The sequence below is a fragment of the Arvicanthis niloticus genome, chromosome 14 (genome assembly GCF_011762505.2).
Source record: "Arvicanthis niloticus isolate mArvNil1 chromosome 14, mArvNil1.pat.X, whole genome shotgun sequence".
In the NCBI taxonomy this organism is placed as follows: domain Eukaryota; kingdom Metazoa; phylum Chordata; class Mammalia; order Rodentia; family Muridae; genus Arvicanthis; species Arvicanthis niloticus.
The window spans coordinates 43,356,683-43,377,281 of record NC_047671.1 but is presented as its reverse complement, the minus strand read 5'-3'; the positions used below and the strand labels follow the sequence as shown (position 1 = coordinate 43,377,281).

Here is a 20,599-nt window from a genome sequence, read left to right as displayed (position 1 = left end):
ACAGACACCATGACCAAGGCAAGTCTTATAAAGGACATTTAATTGGGCTGGCTTACAGGTTCAGAGGTTTAGTCCATCATCATCAAGGTAAGAGCAGGGCAGCATCTAGGCAGGGATGATATAGACAGAGCAGAGAGTTCTACATCTTCATCTGAAGGCTGCTAGTAGAAAACTGACTTCCAGGCAGCTAGGTTGAGAGTCTTAAGCCTATGTCTACAATGACATACCTACTCCAGCAAGGTCACACCTCCTAATAGTCACTCCCTGGCTAAACATATACAAACCATAACACTCCTCTTCCTTGTCCAAACCAATTTTTTCTCAGGCAGGTCAAATATCAACTACCCACAACCCATTTAAAATGCTTAAAATAATCTCTCACATAAAACACTGTGTGTCCTGGCTCTTCCTGCTTTTTTAAGTCTTGATACTTTGGATTGGAAGACTTTTGTCTCACTTGAAGAAATTTTGAGATCTCAGAGATCAGATGTGCTCAAATATTGTGGGAGATTCCTGAAATAGGACTTTGTAGGCAACCACCTACACATCAAGTCAAGTCCAACATACTTTTCCACTAAGCAATAATCATGTCCTGAGACAGAAATTAGCCAAATTTCCCTGAACAGCAGTACAAGTCACATGGACATGGTCAGTTATGGGGGGGCCTCAAGCAATCCTCTCATCCCACCCTCCTAAGGAGCTGGGACTGAAGGTGCACAACACCAGGCCTAGCTATTACGAAGTATTTTATATGATTCACATGTGTCCAAATACATATTAGCTGGACCCTAATGTATGTGCTAATTAAAACAAGATTTGAGTACCTACCTGTGAACTAGGAAAATTGAAGCCATTGAAAGGAAATAGTCCTGATTGGCCTGATCCTCAGACACTCATCTCGTGCTACCACCTCTGTTGATTTAAATATTGCTTCTTCTGTAGCTATTTACATGCCTGCACAAAAAATGCAAACCTAAATACCACAACATTCTCCAAGACAAGAAAGAATGAGAGAGAGAGAGAGAGAGAGAGAGAGAGAGAGAGAGAGAGAGAGAGAGAGGATGTGTAGGGGGAGGGAAAGGGGGAGGAGAGGCAGAGGGGGAGGGAAGGGAGATGAGGAGGGAGAGGGGAAGGGTGATAGGGAGGGAGAGGGTGAGGAAGGAAGAAAGAGAGAAAGGGAGGGGGGAAGGGAGGGAGGAAAGGAAAGAAACTGTGTTTGATGTAAAGTGGGATGGGTCAAAAAAGCAGTGACAGAGTTAATCGTATTTGTTTGGTTGTTAAAAGGTTTTTATTTTTAAGTGAAAATAAAAACACTAGGTCTTGGGGATATATGCCAGGCATCTAGAAAATTTGCTAAACTAAATGACCTTTCCACCTGTCTACCTTCGGGTCAGATGCCACCATGTCTCCACTGTCTGGCGCATGCCCTGACCACACCTCCTTCTGCAATGCACCAGACTCCACCTCTATTCTTATTAAGCACTTGAAAAAAGAGAAGGTCTCGGATACAGGGTGGTGCACAAATCAATTTGCATTCTTCCTCCTACTGATCTTCTCACTAGAGAAAAAACTCTCACCCTCAATCTTCTCTCCTCTTTCATCTTTGTCTCCACAACAGGAAAGATTCAAAACCCCCACCTGAATACATGTAAAACTCAAACTTTCTTCTGCTTCCCCCTTTCCCAGTTTACCACTTTCACCCTATATTAGCTTGCTTGTTAGCTTATTGTCAAAATTCATGTCTAAAATAAAGAGGTCTGCGAGAAAAGTTCATGTAATTCCATTCCTGAAATATCACCAAGACATCTGAGATATTGTTTAGATTGTGGACTCTTACTTTGACATGCCAGCATAGGTAGATAGACAGGAAGCACATCAGATGTCAGTTTGGCAGCTGATAAAAGTCAGGGCATAGTGACACTAAGCTCAGAGCCACATGAGCCTGAGCGAGGAGATGCTTCTCCCTTCTCTTCAGTAGTGGGTTGAGACGCTGGCTCCCTCTGAGCTAAGGGTGAGTCTCTTCTTTATTTATGCTATGGTTTGAGCTTTTGGGTTTTTTAATCAAATCAGAGGAGTATATACAAAGGTGATCTTCAGATTTTTAAGAAAGAAATCTGACAATTATGGTATTAGAATAGTGTACAATGTTTTAAAGAGAAAGGAGCCTGTTCAGTCCATTGGAACTGGAGGGTTTGTGCAGAGGACACACACAAGAAATTTTGGGTCCTTATTTTAAAACATTACTTTTCCTTGAAAAGGTTCATTTGATCTGACTGTAATTGTGACCCTGTATGGTGGCCTTGATCTTGTCTTTTGTGAAAGTCTATGTTATACTCCAGGGACTTTTAATGGTTAATATTAGCAAATATTACCTATTAAATTAAGAATTTCTAAAGTAATGCTTTTATATTATGAGATAGCAGAATATTTTATTTATAGTCTTTAAAGTTGATGTATCATTAGTGGGAATGAAGAACACTGTTAGAATCCAATATAGAGTTGAACTTTGGGCCAGTCACTGCAGAGGAGGAGAAAGTGTTCTAGAGAAACATTGTTTCATCAACATTGTGTAAACATCTGTATGAAATTCTGTGATGAGAAAAATAAAACTTTTGAAACAGTGCAACTTTACTTGCGCTGTAAAAATACAATATTATTAACTAAAGAAACCGATACCAAAATGCTTAAGACAGTCTACATTCTGAAAATGTCTCTTAAAAAAAAAAAAAAGCCTCAGAAGCTCTATTTGTAAAACATATCCAGCCTAGGTCTCAAGCAGTTGATCACCTGCTGTTGGGAATGCGCCTAACTTTCCTGCCCAGAAAGAAAATTAAGAACCAAACTCTAGATTCAGAAAAAAAAAAAAAAAAAAAAAAAAAAAAACTGCCACTATAAAAGCAGCTGTGTTAAAATAAAGTCTTTTTATTTCAGGAAACAAAAGTTTCTAATAAAGTGGCCCCCACCATCTGGAAATTTCTCCCTGACAATTAAAATCATATAATTCACTTCTACAATGCACTCTAGTTGCAAGCATAAATTTGAAACGAGGGACAATATAACTTTTCAAGTGTTCGTTCTCACCAGAGCCTTTTGCTATGTAGTTTTCTTGTCGCTTTGTGCTTGCTAATAGTAACTGAACTCTAGCCTGCCAGCAAAACCTTAGGATGAAGTGACTTGGTCTGGGTGGATCATGAACAGTATTTTCTTTCAGGTTGTAATGCAAACAATTATCCAGCACCCTGTATCAATGGATATGCAATTTGGGAAACTTTGCAGCTAAACATTTGATTTATTAAGATGTCAGGGTTTCTCCATAGTGTGTGAGGCAAAATAATATACTTTCAACTAAGTCATCTGGTATTTTGAACTGAAGCAGGGGGTATTACAGTAATCTCGGGACCAGTTGCTGTGTAAAATGTTCTGGCCTTTATTTAACATAGGAATGGGGAAAATTAGAGGCAGAGATAACCCCAAGGGTGGATTTAACAGCAAAATGAGGGAAAATGGGGCCTGCTATAGGAAAACAGAAAGGCCACTACCGAAATGAATAATGGAAATAGCATCCATCTCTCCTTTATTGACACTCTAGTTCCATGGATGTCTTACCTATGCCCATAACTACTGGCTGCCATGGAAAATAACAAGTGGAACAATACTGATTTCAATACTAGCCTAAAACTCATATGAAATAACCTAGATAATTAACCACTAAGATCAATAACTAGAATGTATAATCTGAACATAAGAAAAATGACGTTCAGCTTTGCAAATACCCAATCTGTAATAAATATTGTGCATGTAGAGACAAGCAAGCACAGAGTCTGTTCCTAATTACCTTCTACTTTGATTGTATGATCAGGATGGAATCAAGGGGAGAAAAATAGGCAGTGAGCTGTGATAGTAAAGAAAAATTCAGAAAGGGTCATAATAAATTGGATGCTCATTCTACGTTTTGAAATTGAGGAAAGGCAAATAGACATTAATGTTAATTGATGTATCGGAAGGGATAGTAGTCTACTGTGATGGGAAATGAGGAGACTCTGTCTCGATGAAGACAGACACACATTAACGGCTATTGATTTTAAGTCCTTACATCTCTGAAGTTAAGGAATCCTCAGTGTCTGGATGAAAGCTCATCACAAGGCTATAGATCTAACACACTGAGTGGCATCAAAAGAATGTCTTACCAAAAATAGCTCCTTGGAAAACCTTGTGGTGTATATCTTGGAACTTCTACATAATATTCTTTTACCCAGAGATGAGTCCGCTGAATAATTTTTACTTAGTCTAAGTCAGTATTTCTCAATCTGTGGGTCACGAAGGGAGTTGAAGGACCCTTTCTCAGGGGTCACCTAAGACCATCAGAAAACACAGATATTTACATCACAATTCATAAGAGCAGCAACGTTACAGTTATGAGGTAGCAAACAGAAATAATTTTATGGTGGTGAGGTCACCATATCATGAGGAACCGTATTAAAGGGTCACAGCATTAGGAAGGCTGAAAGGAAGTTCTAAGTTCTATCTAAAGATAGAAGCCAGGAAAACTCTACCTTGAAGCAGCCCTAAAAGCACATAGCTTTTGTTGACAATGTCAGATAAACAATATGGTTTATACAAAACTTGTAACTGAATTATTTTCCCACTTTCAGAAACAATATTCTCCAAGAGAAACCCACCATCAGGAATACAGTGTTCTAGATCTCTCAGCAAGGAGGGCCAGACTAAGGTTGCTTCTGACTTGCTGCAACCTTCTGTAATTTCAGGCTTGCGGCTCCACGGTCAGGACTCTATCCTTCTGGGAGGAAATCCATCTTCCATATACCAGCTAAGCATGTTTAACTACGAACGTCCAAAACACTTCATCCAATCTCAAAATCCATGTGGCTCCAGACTGCAGCCTCCAGGACCGGAAGTTTCCAGCTTCCCTAGCCAGACCAAACAGTCTTCCATCATCATCCAACCTCGCCAGTGCACAGAGCAGAGATTTTCTGCCTCCTCCACAGTGAGCTCTCACATCACCGTGTCTTCTTCTGCTTATCCTGCTTCCCAGCAGCTTGCTGGCCCCAACCCCGGCCAAAAGGTTACTGCTACCTATAACCAGTCCCCAGCCAGCTTCCTCAGTTCTATATTACCGTCTCAACCTGATTACAATAACAGTAAAATCCCATCCACTGTGGACTCCAAGTAAGTGACTCTATGTACTCTGCATGTGCCATGAGCTTTATCTAAGGGTGTGCTGCTGTTGTTCGTTAGCACACAAAATGATAGTGTGAGCTTCGGTCTCACTGAGCCAGGTTACCGGCAATAAGAAGTCATCTAATCCATTCTCCTGTGTCCAGGCTGAGTGGAGTCAAATGACCTATTATCCCATGCAATCATGTTCCTATTATTTATCATCTTCAGAAAGAACAAGAAACTAGATTTCTAACATACCAGAGGATAGTGATCTTTCTGCTTAGCTCTAAGCTAAGTTCCTCTTACTGCAAATTTAATTCCTCTGAGGTCTAGTTTGGCTGGGATGTAGAACACCTGTCTGCTCCTCTGTGGATAGGATTTCCTCTCGCATAAGCAAAGGCTATTAGGTTTCTTCTCAGTCACAGTCTTTTCTTCCTACCCATTTCTCCCTCTAATCCTGACTATCCACTTGGCTAATATAACTTAAAATTAACACATTTTAAAAGTCTGGAACTCAGGAGGTTAGTCACTTGTATAAATTGACCTTACTGGGAACCGAAGAGAGGTTGTAACAAATGAAGTCTCATAGTTTTAAAGTTGTTTGGGTACATGAAGCCATGACTTGTTGAACTTTGTTGGATGATCTAAATTCAGGAGCAAATACCTACAGCCTTATGCAAGCATGCACTATATTTCCACAGCTGGAGACTGTCCTGGAAGAACTTGGCCTGAGGAAGAACACCATGTGGAGTTGAGCTTTTTTTAAAACCTGAACTGAATACTTTGTACTTATTTAAATTTAGGGCTATCAGTTTTCATATTTCTTGGCTGTTGAGAATATCAGAGATTAAATCAGAGGCATCTCAAGCATTGTTGGGTGGACCATGTCTTCTTAGAATCTTACTGGAACTCTTGCTAATTTTTTGTCTTCTCTAGAGACTTGTTTGATATTGAATAGACAAAGGATCTATAGATCAGTGTAGATTTACAATATTAGCCTATATTTATAATATTTACAATATTATAGATAAGAGCCCATGTCAAGTTCTGATACTCACTCAAACTATTTGTATAAATGATGAGAGTGTTCAGCAAGTAAGATGGCTGAGCTAGTTTTTTTGAAATTACAGTATTGGTTGAAATTCCAGAAAAGCATCTGAACTGACCATATCAATCCAACTTGTAGTGGAACCTATTCCCTCCTTTTAAAAATAAAAATCAAGACACTCAATAGCATATCTATCAATCTGATAGATATTAAGCTAAATTACATATAATGACTGATGACCAGGAATATAGCATTCTCATAATCTTGACTTAATGTTTCAAAAACACACTTTCCTCTACCAATCCACACAAACTCCACTTATGCTCATTCCATAGTCCATAGCTCTTTGTTCTTCACAATGATTAATACGATTCTCCATGTAGCTTATTATTAGTATGTCCACTTCTTATGTCAGGATTTTAAATATATAACCTACTCTGGCTATATTTTCCCCTAGTAATGTTTTCAATCTCAATTCTGCTCAGAAAACAAAAAGTGATCAAACAAATATTCACAGAGCCTCAACCACATGCCTAGCTTTGGGCAAAACTAAAAATAGAAGAAGCAAGAGAGAGAGAGAGAGAGAGAGAGAGAGAGAGAGAGAGAGAGAGCCTAAGAGGTACCCAAACCAGAGATCAAAGGTCCAGTTTTAACTGTTCCATTTTCAGCAACTGTAGATAACTCTTCTAATCTTGCCTTTGCTACTTGATACCCATTCTGAGTCCAACTGTATGGGGTGAAAAGCCCTGACCCTTTGAACATTTGTGCACAATTCTTTCATTGTTATGATGGGCTCAAGATTGCCCTGTCTTCTAAAATAATCCCTTAGTTTCTGACCTAAGGACACTGGAAGGCCTTATTTTGTTCCTCAATAGTAGGGAGTTCTTAGGCACAGTTTTAGCAATTGATCAAATGACAGGGTGAAAAGTGAAGGAAATTCTTTAATTCTAATTATTCCTTCCAAAGTGCTTGCTGTGAGGCATTCAGCAAATAGCCTGCTGGGGAATCCAGTTTTCTGAGCTGTAGCATATTTAAGGATCAGGGTTGTCAGTGCTAGGGAAAAGACCTATAAAACAGTGTAAACACACAATACTAGTTTATAAGTAAGAAAGGATTTGAAGTCTAGTGCTTATGTATCTAATGTGCAGACAAGGAGGGTGTGTAATGAGTCAACTAACTGAGACTATCCTGTGGTTCTCAAGTTTAGTTATCAATCCCTCAGGCTTTCTATTAAATATAATGATAAGAACAGAATTGTCTAATTCTATTTCTCTTTGTCAAGTACGTGTGTCTCTCAAACATATGAGACTATAGAATTGAAAGTCATTACAGGGGATTACCATGGCATGCACTGCAGGAATATTAAGGGACCAAGAAAATTCTGTCACTTTGGCCCAGGAATGTAATCAAGGGAGGGGGCTTACTATTTACTTACATATTTCATTGATTTGACTCTTTGCTGTTTTGAACAAATAAGACTTTAGTTAAGGACTGATGGGGACAGCTGGAAAATCCAAATATCTAAATGTAAAGGGAAAATGGGTTCCATCAGCTTCTAAGACAGTATATCTTGACTACAACTTAAAACTATCCACTCTGTTGACAGTATCTCCCATTCCCATGGTTTCTATTGGTGGGCATAAAATGGCACCATGATGAGTAATGGCATCTGCTATTCATCAGGTTTGCATATGGCCCTAGGATTGTCTCCAGGTCACCCAGCCCACAATGTGAACACCCTGGCTCCACTTGGCCTTCATTTCATCTGAAATCACAAGTCCTTTTATGAAGCTTGATCTCATTTGGATCTGGATGACTAGAGAACATTTATCATGATCATCATAAAATGTTCATTAGACCAATGGCCAGTTTTCTCATATTAATTAGAATAATACAAATTCACCCACATATGGTTCTACTTCAGCAACCAGTTAAAGCAATGTACAATACTAGGAAAAGTTTGAGTCACCCAACAGCAAGAAATACAGGACCCCTTAACTGCTGCCTCTGCTCTTTATGAATATCAATGTGGAAACTTGGAGAGAGCTCAGAATGCCTTAAATAAACATTTAAGAAATAATATTATATAAGAATTTAAACTTTTTCAATTACTTTTAGATTGGTGTTATTTTTCCCAGTCTTTTTTAAATGTTATATCTCATACTCTATCTTTCTTTAATTATTCCCGACCCCAATATCAGTTTAGCAATACTGAATAAATCATCATTACTGTAAAAGTTATTTTTATGCACTGGCTTGGATCATTTTGACTATAAAATTAACTGGAACTGGGAATTAATATGAAAATCAGAGGTCCCACTGAAGAACAGTAGAATATTCCTCAACAGACAAAACGATGGATGGTATGCTGGTCAGTCAATTCAGCTCTAAAAGAAGAAATCAGTATTGATGACATTCACCAATTAAAGACTTTCACACCATCAATTTTAAACCCTAGCCTGAGATCACAGGTTGCTAGAAAAAGATTCTAAAAAGTCAGCTCTCTCAAGCCTAGGAAAGGCAGCTCAAGCACACTTTGCCAGATAGCCTTTTCTCCATCACACAGAAATCCAACAATAAGATTGAAAAAAATCAATTAATTCTTCCTCCTACTATATAATTGTCTCCTGACATGAGAGAAGATAAAGGCAGTAGCCATGTATATATCCTTCTACCCTGCTATTAAGATTATTGGTGTTCTCAAAAACATAGACATTCTAAATGGTAAATTCAATGTATCTAAAGGCAGCTTACAAAATGAAGTAAGTTCTATCATTTTCGTTCTCATTTTTTTCTTTTTTCTTTTTTAAAGCTATCAACAATCTTCAATTACCCAACCTGTAAATGCCATGTCATCCCAAGCTGCAAATGCTAAGCCCACTCCAAAGACTCCTGACCATGAAATCCAAGGATCAAAAGAAGCATTGATTCAAGATTTGGAAAGAAAGCTGAAATGCAAAGACACCCTTCTTCATAATGGAAACCAAGTGGGCAAGCTATCTGTTTCTTAAAGAAGACCATGATTAATGGTCTGTTACATACCTGACTTCAATAAGAAAGTTCTGAGGCTGAGACTGTAGCTCACGGGTAGAGCACTTATCTAACATAAGATTAATATCCAGCACAGCTCCACATTACAAAGAAAGAAAGAAAGAAAGAAAGAAAGAAAGAAAGAAAGAAAGAAAGAAAGAAAGAAAGAAAGAAAATAAGAAAAAGTTTCTTCTGTCTCTCATAGATCTATGCCCATAAAAGCAGCAAGATATAGGATTTGCTTTTTTAAAAAGGGGGTAGGGGGACATTTGCTGGCAATTTTTTATTATTATACATGAAGTCTGCCTTTTGATTTTTAGTAATAAATGGATACAAAAACAAGCAAACAAAACCATAAAAGAAAACCAAAACACCCTAGATATCCTAGATAAAACAATGAAAATTTTGTCTTGCACATAATTCTCTAAAATGACTGTTTGTATAGACTGTGCAGGCACACTTCTATTAACCCTGCCCTTGAGGTTGAAAGAGAAGAGGCAGGGGAACCAAGAATTGAAAATCAGCTTTGACTTTTGAGTTCCAAGTAAGCCTGTGCTCCATGAAATCTTTTCTCAATGAGTAAATTGATTAATTAATTAATTAATTAATTAATCACTATTACCTTCTCATAAAATTTCTGCTTACCAAACAACAAATGAAAAATACTGTTCACTCAACTTTTCTTGCTCCTTAGTTGATGTTTTTTCTGTCAAATTGAAACAGCTGTAATTATTATATAAGCTCTTAAGATATAATTGAATTGGCCACTCGTCTTTGAGGACAAGGCTCTTTGGGAAAGGTGGAAAGTAGAATTCAAAAATTATATAAGAGTTTGAAGTTCTGACTTAAAATGGTTTTTAGAGGTGTGCCTGTTCAAACGCCTCTTACTAAATCTCATCACTGTCCTCTAGAGACTGACCTATGAGGAGAAGATGGCTCGCAGGTTGTTAGGGCCGCAGAATGCTGCTGCTGTGTTTCAAGCTCAAAACAGTGATGTCCAAGATTCCCCGCAGGTAAATTTAAATGATTGACATGTAACTGTGGCCTCTGCTTTTCTTTTGGGGATAGGACCTTCACTTCTAGAACTGGGTCCAATTAGTCCCCTTTCCGAGCTTGCTAAGTACCTGGGAGTACAGGGCACACAGCTGTGGCCATCTTGGAACACCTTTTTTGCAATTTATAAGATGTTTGATGTTTAGATATGTTTGTAGCATATCTACTTCCTCCTGTTATGCTCCTGAGTTTAAACACACTTCTTGCTGAGAAAAAAACTAATAAAATTACTCTATCGGGTAACATCTCTAAAATGAATGAAAGCTCATTTTCAAACTAAACCAAAAAAAAAAAAAAAAAAAAAACCCTAAGGATTAACTTCAGAATACAGTGAATACGCACAGACTTACACCTGACTAACTTAACTATAACACATAATTTAACTCATAGACATATGTAAAGTGGGAAAGGCAAACTGAAGGGCTATTACTCTTTTTGTCTTTATCTGGAACCTGCCTATTACACCCTCTTAAATAGTCTAAGAAGACATGAGCAACAGAGATGGAGCTGGGAACTCATTGAGAGAACAAACATGAAATAAGAACAAAAGATACTTGTTTCTTTTAAAGGCAACTAGACCAAGTAGAAAGGACGGAGCAGAGTCTAGTGGGGGTAAGAACCAGGCCTTAGACAGTGAACAGCTCATTTATTCATTCATCCACCATTCAACAAATTTACACAGAGCATCTGTGATGATGAACTCTGGTCATGGCATAGGCAAGTACAGCTAGAATAAGACATGTCTACTATATCTACTGGTGGAAATTACTTTAAAATTAGTTAGTACTTACAACAGTGTTTGAAAGGAAAATGACAGGACTGGGACAAAGAGATAGTAGCAGAAACATAATGAACCTAGGAAGGGTAAATCTTACTGTTTTATACACTCAAACATTAATCCTCAGACATCAACAAGAAATGCTGTTCAATTACAGTGTAACTATAAACAAAAATACATACTTGCTATAACTGAAATGCCTTATTTCTGAAGATAATATAATGAAACCAAAAGCTTGTTTTAAATTTTTTGAAGATTTTTAGTTTTATTAAAGTATTAGGCTTGATTTTTGTTTTTTGATATTTTGCTAGAAAACAATAGTCTGCTTGCTTAATTGATATGTTGTTTTGACATTTTATTTAGGGAATCTTAAGATTATCCAAAAATTTTAGATTGTTTTAAAATGCCAAAATGCATTGACTAAAAGATTCATCTCAAATTAATTTTTTTTTTTGCTCAGGTTTTCTGTGTCCTTCTCACAGATATTCAGAGGTATTTGGGCTAAGACTATAATTTCTGCTTTTTTTCAATCTCCCACTGTGCTAAGCACAGCAATAGTTATACAAAGCAGTCATTAAATATATAATTAATTGATTCAATTATAATGTTCATCAACCCCTAACTTTCTTCTCAAATAGAAATAATTTTCTGGCACTCAATAGAAATCATAAAAGGCAAATATTCCTTTTTTAAGCAGAAACTAATTCATGTTTCAAGTACTTTTTATAGTTTCATCTGTATTTCTCAGGGTATCCAATGAGATTTTATGCCATGATCTAAAAGGAGAAGTATTTTCCAGTCTAATATGTGTTTACTGTTTATGGTGGGACTGCCAGGCAGTAGCTTGATACCCTCTGCCTACTGCCAGCACAAGTGACCTCATGGCTATTCCTGCTTTGCTAAAGGACAGCCTGTACTGTGTATCCCCATGTCAAACACATGGGACACATCATCCTTTATCATAAAACAGTTAGTGAAAATTAAGCTACCATCAGACTCGGGTCCAGCTGATTTTCATAAATCACACATGTAAATTTATCTTACTAATTCTATGGTGTTCTTACTAAAGACATAGGCAATTAATTTGCTATAGTTTAAATGATAGATATACTGAACCAATCACATCCAAAACAGAAACATTCTTTTCAACTGTAATTAATTACTTGTGTTTCATTTAAGAAGAACAATTACATGTTAACTTTCTCATGGTTTTTTTTTTTTTTTTTAATCTCAAGCAGCATAACCCAGAACATGCACGGCTGCAAGTTCCTACATCACAAGTAAGGTAATTTTGTTTAATTTGTATAGAGAGCTATATTTTGCCATCTAAAATGTTTTCCACTTAAAATATAATATGTATATGCAGTCTTCGCATTTACTATACTCTTTCAAAACACAGTGTGAATTTTCTAGCATCAAGGATTATGTCGAAAAATTGTATGTCAATTTTCAGAGCTACCTCAAAGAGAATTTTAAAAAAATGTTTTAGTCGAATATTCAGGACTATGTTTTCACATTAAATAACTTTGTCACAACAAGGAACTCCTAGTACTAAGTATGAGGTACACATTGCTCAATTTAAGGAACTTGATTTAAAAGGAAAGAATTGTTCCGTTTGTACCAGATGTGCCTAAATTGTACATGTCTGCCAGTAATCAAAAAGTCACTGAATATATCACCCACAAGGCCTCTCTCTGCTGTCACTATGCCATCAGACCAAACAAGAGGCTCTGGACTTTGTAGAATGATGGCCAAACTGTCTTGTGTGAATCGAAAAACAAGGACATTGCTGCAAATCATTATTAAACTATTGTTGTAGAAGTAGATCGTGCTCCAGAGCAGAGGCAAATGACCAGGATGCCATCCAGGAGAAATTTTACCCACCACGCTTCATTCAAGTGCCAGAAAATATGTCGATCGAAGAAGGAAGATTCTGCAGAATGGACTTTAAAGTAAGTTTTTTAAATGCTAAAGATACATTTAGCAATGGGGCACTAAGTTCAAGGAAATGCCCCTTTCCCTAAACTTTTATAGCTTGCCACACATCTTGAAAAAACACTATGGACAATGAATAGAAACACAAATTCTGAAGCTAAGTTGACACAAATTTAAATCTTGGCTGTGTCATGTTCCAGATGTAAGAGTCCACGAGTTATTTAACCTCCCTGTGTTTTGTCATCTCATCTGTAAAATGAGAATAAGAAACAATACTTACGCCATAAAGCTTGGAAGATTAGCTGAGTAGACAGAGGTACTTGGGAGACACAATACACACTCACATACTCACACACTCACACACATACTCACACATGCACACTCACAGTTACACACAATCACACATATGCTCGCACATAGTCTTACTCTCACTCTCTCTCTCACACACATACTCACACACATACACTCTTACACACACTCACACATACTCATACTCTCACATACACATGGACTCTGTGTGTGTTGTGTGTGTGTCTCTCTCACACACAAAACATGTTGTCTCATGCACATGCATCTGTGATTGTCCATTAAAACCACCCTGCTTTCTTTTTTCCAGGTCTTCAGGCTAAGACAGTGCTTTAAAAGATACCACACCACATTGTGATTATCTTCATTCTGAGAGTCCATCCTCATATAATATTTTTTTCAGATTCCCTGTCAATGAGAGTTTCTATTAGGATTGAATGTCTTTATACAGAAACACTCACAGAACTAATATTCATATGCAAAATTGGAGCTCAAGAGTTTTGTCTTCAAAAGCTATTTGTTAAATTGAAAGCATCACATACTTGTCTGTGGGACTTTATTTTGTGTCACACTTAGCTAGGCTAGTCATTGCCTCCCTATTCCTTGTGGGATATAAAACATAAATTAATGTTCTAGATAAAGTAAAGAGGTCTTAAAGAGCCTGACATTGTATTTGAAAAAATTGTATATGTTCTGAAATAGCCTAAAAGCAATATTGATCTTGTTTTTAATTTTACTATAAAAAATTTACAATAAATATATTTTTAAACTCCTGCTTTGCATTATCAACCCCAAAATCCAGACGATAAAGTTGTTAAAGTCATAAATAGAAAACTGCTCTGTTTTATTTCTAGGTGAGTGGACTGCCAGCCCCTGATGTGTCATGGTATCTAAATGGGAGACCCGTGCAATCAGATGAGTTGCACAAAATGATAGTATCTGAGAAGGGTTTTCACTCCCTCATCTTCGAAGTGGTCAGAGCATCAGATGCAGGGCCGTATGTATGTGTGGCCAGGAACAGAGCTGGAGAAGCCACCTTCACAGTACAGTTGGATGTTCTGGGTAAGCCTCTAGAGAGATCCTTCAAAGGCAGCATGGCTGAAAAAGACAGAGAGTTACAAAGGAAAATATTTTAAAAGGAGAGCCCGGAGGACTTCATACCTCGGTTAACATCTACAGAATCTAGTGCAATGCCAGTCTACACTTACAACAAAAAGGCATTTAGGGGAAACATTGAGGTTAGAATGGCAGATTCTTCCTAGAATGGCAATAAGGCAATCATACCATTTTATTTCAATTTAACTACTGGGAGATGGATGAAGAAATTGTTTATTTTAAATATCCCAAGTCACAATCTATTGAAAAGAGCCAAGGCAGAAACTCAAGTCAGGAACCTGGAGGCAGGAACTGAGCAGAAGCCATAAGGAGGCTGCTTACTGGCTTGCTTCCCATGGCTTCCTCAGCCTGCTTTCTCCTCTTTAAAAAATTTAGAATATAATCACATCATTTCCAACTTCTCTTTCCTCCCTCCAACCCCTCCCATGCCCTTCCCTTCTAACCTCTCCTGTGTCCCTTTATTGATCTTCTCAAATGTAAGGCCTCCTTTTCCATGATTGTTCCATGATATATAGTAGATAGATAGACAGATAGACAGACAGACAGACAGACAGATAGATAGATAGATAGATAGATAGATAGATAGATAGATAGACAGATAGACAGATAGGCAGACAGAAAGACATATAGATATTCTGCTGAGCCTGTTTAGTATTGCTTATAGGTGCAGAATTTCAGAGCTTACCAGCTTGTGTTTTACAATTAATTAAGGGGCTTATCCCTCACAAAGACCATTTCTGAGACAGATGCAGATATTCACAGCCAACCATTGGACTGAGGTTGGGAACCCCTATGGAAGAGTTAGAGGAAGAATTGAAAGCGCCAAAGGGGATGGCAACCCTATAGGAAAACAATGTCAACTAATTGGGATCCATGGGGGCTCCCAGGGACTAAGCCTCTCTGATCTGAATCCCCCCGCCCTCCCCACAAATACACAAAATGTAGCAGAGAAGTGCCCTGTCTGGCCTCAGTGGGAAAAGATATGCTTAATCCTGTAGAAACTTTATACCCAGGGGAAGGGGAATACCCAAGAGGGGCATGAGGGGAAAGCACTCCCTCAGAGGTGAGGCAGAGGTAGATGGAGTAAAGAATTCTGGGATTGGGGACTGGAAGAGGGGGCAACATTTTGGATGCAAGAAAATAAAATAATTAATTAAAAATAAGTGAAATTAAATTTAAAAAGAAAAATATGAGTGTCTAGTAAAATTGAAGTACATGAAAAATATTAAATAGAAAGATGGCTTGACTTTCATAAGAAGAATGTATTTATCAGAGTATTAGTAAAATTATACATAAACATATGCCAATAGTAATCATGGAGGGAGAGGCTGTAAGTTTGAGAGTGAGGGGGACATGGAAAGAAGAGAATTAGAGGGGGTTGGGGGGGAGAATGGAGGGGGAAAGTGATGTAACTATTTTAATTAAAATATATATTTTTCAAAATTAGAAAAAAGAGGACCTGATCTCCTTCTCTCAGTAGTCAATAGTTACCTATAGCTCTTTGTCTAAGGGTGGAGCCCTATGAGGTTCCCCTTCCAAGTTAGCACATCAGAACTCGATGTCCTCCTTGTTCAGGTCTTGCGTGGGCAGCCATAATGTTGAGGTTTCAGGAGTGAAGGCTCCCTATATTTCTAGACTGTGAGACACAATCTCACTCCATACTTCATGCTCCTATGGCTCTTACAGTCTCTCCCCCTTTCTGAGATGTTCTGTGAGCTTTTGGTGCAGGAGTTGTGGGGTAGATGTATCTACTGAGGCTGTGTACCTCACAGGCAGTTGTTCACTGTATTTGGACCAGGTGTGGGGTTTTGTTATGGTCTCAATCTACTGTAAAGCAAAGCTTCTTTGATGAGAGGTGAGAGCTACACTTGTCCACAGGCATAAAGATAAGCATTTAGAATGCAGTGAAAAATTATGCTGGTTTAGAAAAGTGATGGCAGTATGTTCTTTTCTAAGATTCATGAGCTTTACCAGGTAGCTGGCTAAGCTTCCAGTACCAGGTATGGCTTCCTTAAGTCCAATTAGAGAGCTGTTGGTTACTGCCAATGCATGAGTGCCACTACTGCACCCTTAGGGGTATCTCGGAATGCTGGCCATTGTCCATCAGAGCTATGTAGGACTAGTGTGTGCTTCACCCTGTGGCCGGTTTGCATAGCTCCCTTTGCTATTTTGAAAGTTAGTACTTGGAAGGGAACTTTTCACCCCTTCATTCCTGCTATTTCCCCTTTGTAGAGCCCCTACAGCCCATTCCCACAGTCTATTATTATTATTATTATTATTATTATTATTATTATTATTATTATTAACTTTTCGGGTTTCTGCAGTTACTCCAAGTTATATACTCACATCTTTAGACTTGGATTTAAAAAGCACATATGAGATACTAAGTTTTTCTTTCTGGGTTTTATATTACCCCACATAATATATTTTTAATTCCATCCTCCTGCTTGCAAATATTATTATTCTCCATTCCAACGGGATACTATTAATAATGTGCATGTGTACATTTTCTTTATCCGTTTGTTAGCTGAAGGACATTTAGGTTGTTTCCGTTTTCTAGCTACTGTGAACAGAACAGCAATGAGCATGGCTGAGCAAGAATCAATGGAGAGACTAGTATATAATTTTAGAGGGAGCAAAGAAAACTAATATAAGCATTTGTTGATATAGCTAGAAGAGAATTTCAAAGAAGAAACTATAGTCTAATAATTTATCTGCTCTATAGCCTAAAATGTAACCATTCTGACTCATGCTGATATAGAATTGTCATAGGCTTATAATGTGAATTCATACTTGAAAACTGGAGATCGGGTGTTAATTTTTAGCTGTGTACTAGATTGTATATACTAGGAAAGTAGTGTCCAATTATAACCACCGCTCCCTCCAAAAAAAACTATTTCTTTGGGAAAACAGGGTCTGACAAACTCCCACTCACACTATGGCAGCATAGCTCTATAAAATCTCGTGTCCAGCTTTTAAATTTTATAATCTGAGTACTTTAAATATATCATATTTAGTGCATTAAGCTATTATCTCACAATAAATATTTAATAAATCATTGTTCGTCTTATAAAAGCCTGATTGGGTTAAAGTATTGACAGTGTTCTTGAGCTTATAGTCTGCATACATCAATGAAAGATCTTGAAGATCGTGCTAGAGACTGAGGGAACCCAACCAACGCAAACAGAGAATAAAACCCAGATGTACATGCTTGCCCAGTATGCACACACTTCACGCTGTTAAGCTTTGAGTGAATCACATTTCTGACCGTGGCTTCGTAAGAAATGCCCTATTCCAGCTGAAAGAGACCTGGGCTGAAATCCATCCTGCCTCTTCCTTTCTCCTTTAGAAAAGCCCGCTTCAGTGTTAAGACACCACTTCCTGTTTCTTCTTATTGCAGGTGGTTTGATGATTGCTGCCATGTTATTTTCAGTTTACAAAGCATCTCTTCTGTCATATTCAGACAGATCTGTCACTACCACCTGGAGTTGGTTTGATTCTAGTGTTTTGGAAGGTGTAGTTAGCAAAAGATAAAACTGAGACCCAGAGAAAGTAAACAAAAATGTGGCAATTTTACGTGGCTCATGGAGACAATAGAGATTTTCTTTTGTAGGGTTGAGGATGGAGCCCACAACCCTACACATGCAAGACAAACCCTCCCCTGATAAGTTGCATCCCCCAATAGGGATCTGAACTGTAGTTGTCTGCTACCCTTCCCATCATGCACCTGCCTCCCTGTAGATGAAATGACTCATCTACATAAACATGCTTATAATTTTAGTAAATCATTACCTTCCATTTTAAGAACTCTGAATAAAGTAAGATAATAATGTATGTTACAGTATTTTATCTAACAGTAAAAAAGGCTTCCAATTCTCACGTTGCTTTTTAAAAGCTTCAATGTTAATGTACAAATTTTGTAATATTTTAATTTGGCCTTAATATCACCTTTATTGATTTCCTACCAATATCCAGCAAAAGAGCATAAAAGAGCACCGATGTTTATCTTCAAACCACAGAGTAAAAAAGTTTTTGAAGGGGAGTCAGTGAAGCTAGAGTGCCAGATCTCAGCTATCCCTCCACCAAAACTTTTCTGGAAAAGAAACAACGAAATGGTCCAGTTCAACACTGATCGGATAAGGTGAGACAAGACTGTCTTGACTGTTGTATATGTTGTATATGTTGTATATGTAGATGGATCTAATTATGCTGTTTGCACACACTACAAATATAAATTACACAGTTATCTTCGGTTGTCTATTCTTAAAAATCCATATTTAAGTTAGATTCAAGTAATCCTAAAAATAACACACAAAAGATCCTAGAATCCATCTTTTGTTGGCAGTGAAGAATCTTGGCTATAGAAAATAAATGGCATAGAAAGATGAAAAGGGAATTGCTTGGGGGAGCAAGAGAGAGTGTATATGAGTTTTCTAGAGATCCAGTCTAGGGTCTTGTGAGTGCATGCTAGACAGATACCCTACTACCAAGTTATACTTCCACTCATAGGTGGAGTGTCTAACTTTGGAAAAATCAATAACTACATGGCATTGATTAAACACAGTCTTGGACTTGCTTAATAGCCCTTTCTTATTAGTTAGATTTTATAAGGCGGCAATATCGTTTAAACTTTCACCCCAGATAAAAGAATGTAATTCCTGACCCTTTGTTTTTGTCTGGTTTTTTTTTTCCAGCTTATATCATGATAATGCCGGGAGAGTAACTCTACTGATAAAAGATGTAAACCAGAAGGATGCTGGATGGTACACAGTATCAGCAGTCAATGAAGCTGGTGTGGCCACGTGTAACACAAGATTAGATGTCACAGGTATATCACAGAGCAACCCAATCTAACCAGGAAACTGAGAAATGCCTGGTTCAGAATTGTGTGACATAGGGGGAAATGTTCCTCCAGAATCATTTTTCTACCATGTCTGTCAGTGACTGCTAAGTTCAACTGGTATATATGTTAACCCACTCTTCTGAACTGACTTTTATTTATTTCAGCCCGCCCAAACCAAACTCTCCCAGCGCCCAAGCAACTGCGTGTTAGACCAACTTTCAGCAAATATTTAGCGCTCAATGGGAAAGGTTTGGATGTGAAACAAGCTTTTAACCCTGAAGGAGAGTTTCAGCGCCTGGCAGCTCAATCCGGACTCTATGAAAGTGAAGAACTTTAATAACTTTGCCCACAGGGAAAACACAACTTCACTACTACCGATATATCTGATAACATTGTGAAAATAACCCGAGGCTGTATTAACAGATTGCGGCTTTACTTAGGTCATATAACTAACTCACATTTAGAATGTTATTTACCCTGACTCTGGCACAGCCCGCCTATTCCTCTGACCTGTGAAGCCAACAGTAAACTAAGTCTATGAGTTTGTATTGTAAGAAACTGTTCTAAGATGCACTGTCTTAACACAGACGTCATTTAACAACTATGAGTTATGAACCAGAAATTTTTTAAACACCACTAATGCTTGCAGTAAAGTTTATGGGTATTACTTAACAAACATCTATTTACCTGTTTTTTTTTCTTATAGGAATACTAACATGATATAGATTATCTGAGTGTTCCACAATTTCTCATCAAATGAGAATAAAATTTGAGTAATTAAGACAGACTTGTCTCATCTTCATGAGAGTCTAGAGTGATCTTCCTGGTCAAACTTGTGGTTTTTATCTGTAAAACAACACTCAGAAAAACCTGTGAATAACAAATTCCAAAACACGGAAATGTCTTCATTCCTAAGGAGGGCATGGAGCTCACAACTCAGGCAACTCCCTCTGCAAATGCCTCCCATACTTACACTTCAAAGGCAATCACAGTAACATTAACCACAGTTTTCAGTTTGTGAACTAATTTAGTGGAACGAGAACCATCTCCAAAGGTCATCTCTGAGTGTTGTGTATTTAATGTAAATGTCAAAACTGTTTGAATGTTTTGCCTCCTATGTTTTCCAAACCAAATAACTTACTATGTTGGACAGGCTAATTTTGTGACGCCCCTGAGAGTGCAAGCCCAGGAAGACGCAAAATCCTTTCATGAAACCATCTTAAGCTGGGACAATGGCGTTTTCTTTGCTGTGGGCTGCAGCCTTTGCTTGGTCTCTTCTGTTCCTTCAGTGAAAGACAGTTTTTGCCCAGTG

The 20,599-nt window shown here is 37.8% G+C and overlaps 1 protein-coding gene across 4 annotated transcripts in view; it reads left to right on the top strand.

Annotated features, from left to right (window-relative positions):
• The window catches only part of Myot (myotilin), a 42,799-nt gene extending 22,200 nt beyond the window's left edge, over positions 1-20,599 (top strand). Inside the window, exons 1-10 of one of the 4 annotated variants that reach the window (XM_034518161.2) lie at positions 1,900-2,011; positions 4,767-5,187; positions 9,039-9,213; positions 10,168-10,269; positions 12,323-12,372; positions 12,907-13,039; positions 14,183-14,390; positions 18,420-18,585; positions 19,139-19,272; positions 19,452-20,599. In XM_034518161.2, coding sequence (XP_034374052.1) covers positions 4,835-5,187; positions 9,039-9,213; positions 10,168-10,269; positions 12,323-12,372; positions 12,907-13,039; positions 14,183-14,390; positions 18,420-18,585; positions 19,139-19,272; positions 19,452-19,624 — 1,494 coding nt within the window. In that variant the 5' untranslated portion in view covers positions 1,900-2,011; positions 4,767-4,834 and the 3' untranslated portion in view covers positions 19,625-20,599. Of the gene's footprint in view, positions 1-1,899; positions 2,012-4,652; positions 5,188-9,038; positions 9,214-10,167; positions 10,270-12,322; positions 12,373-12,906; positions 13,040-14,182; positions 14,391-18,419; positions 18,586-19,138; positions 19,273-19,451 lie in introns of those variants that run through there. The other 3 variants (XM_034518160.2, XM_034518162.2, XM_076912713.1) reach the window with 3 other exon arrangements.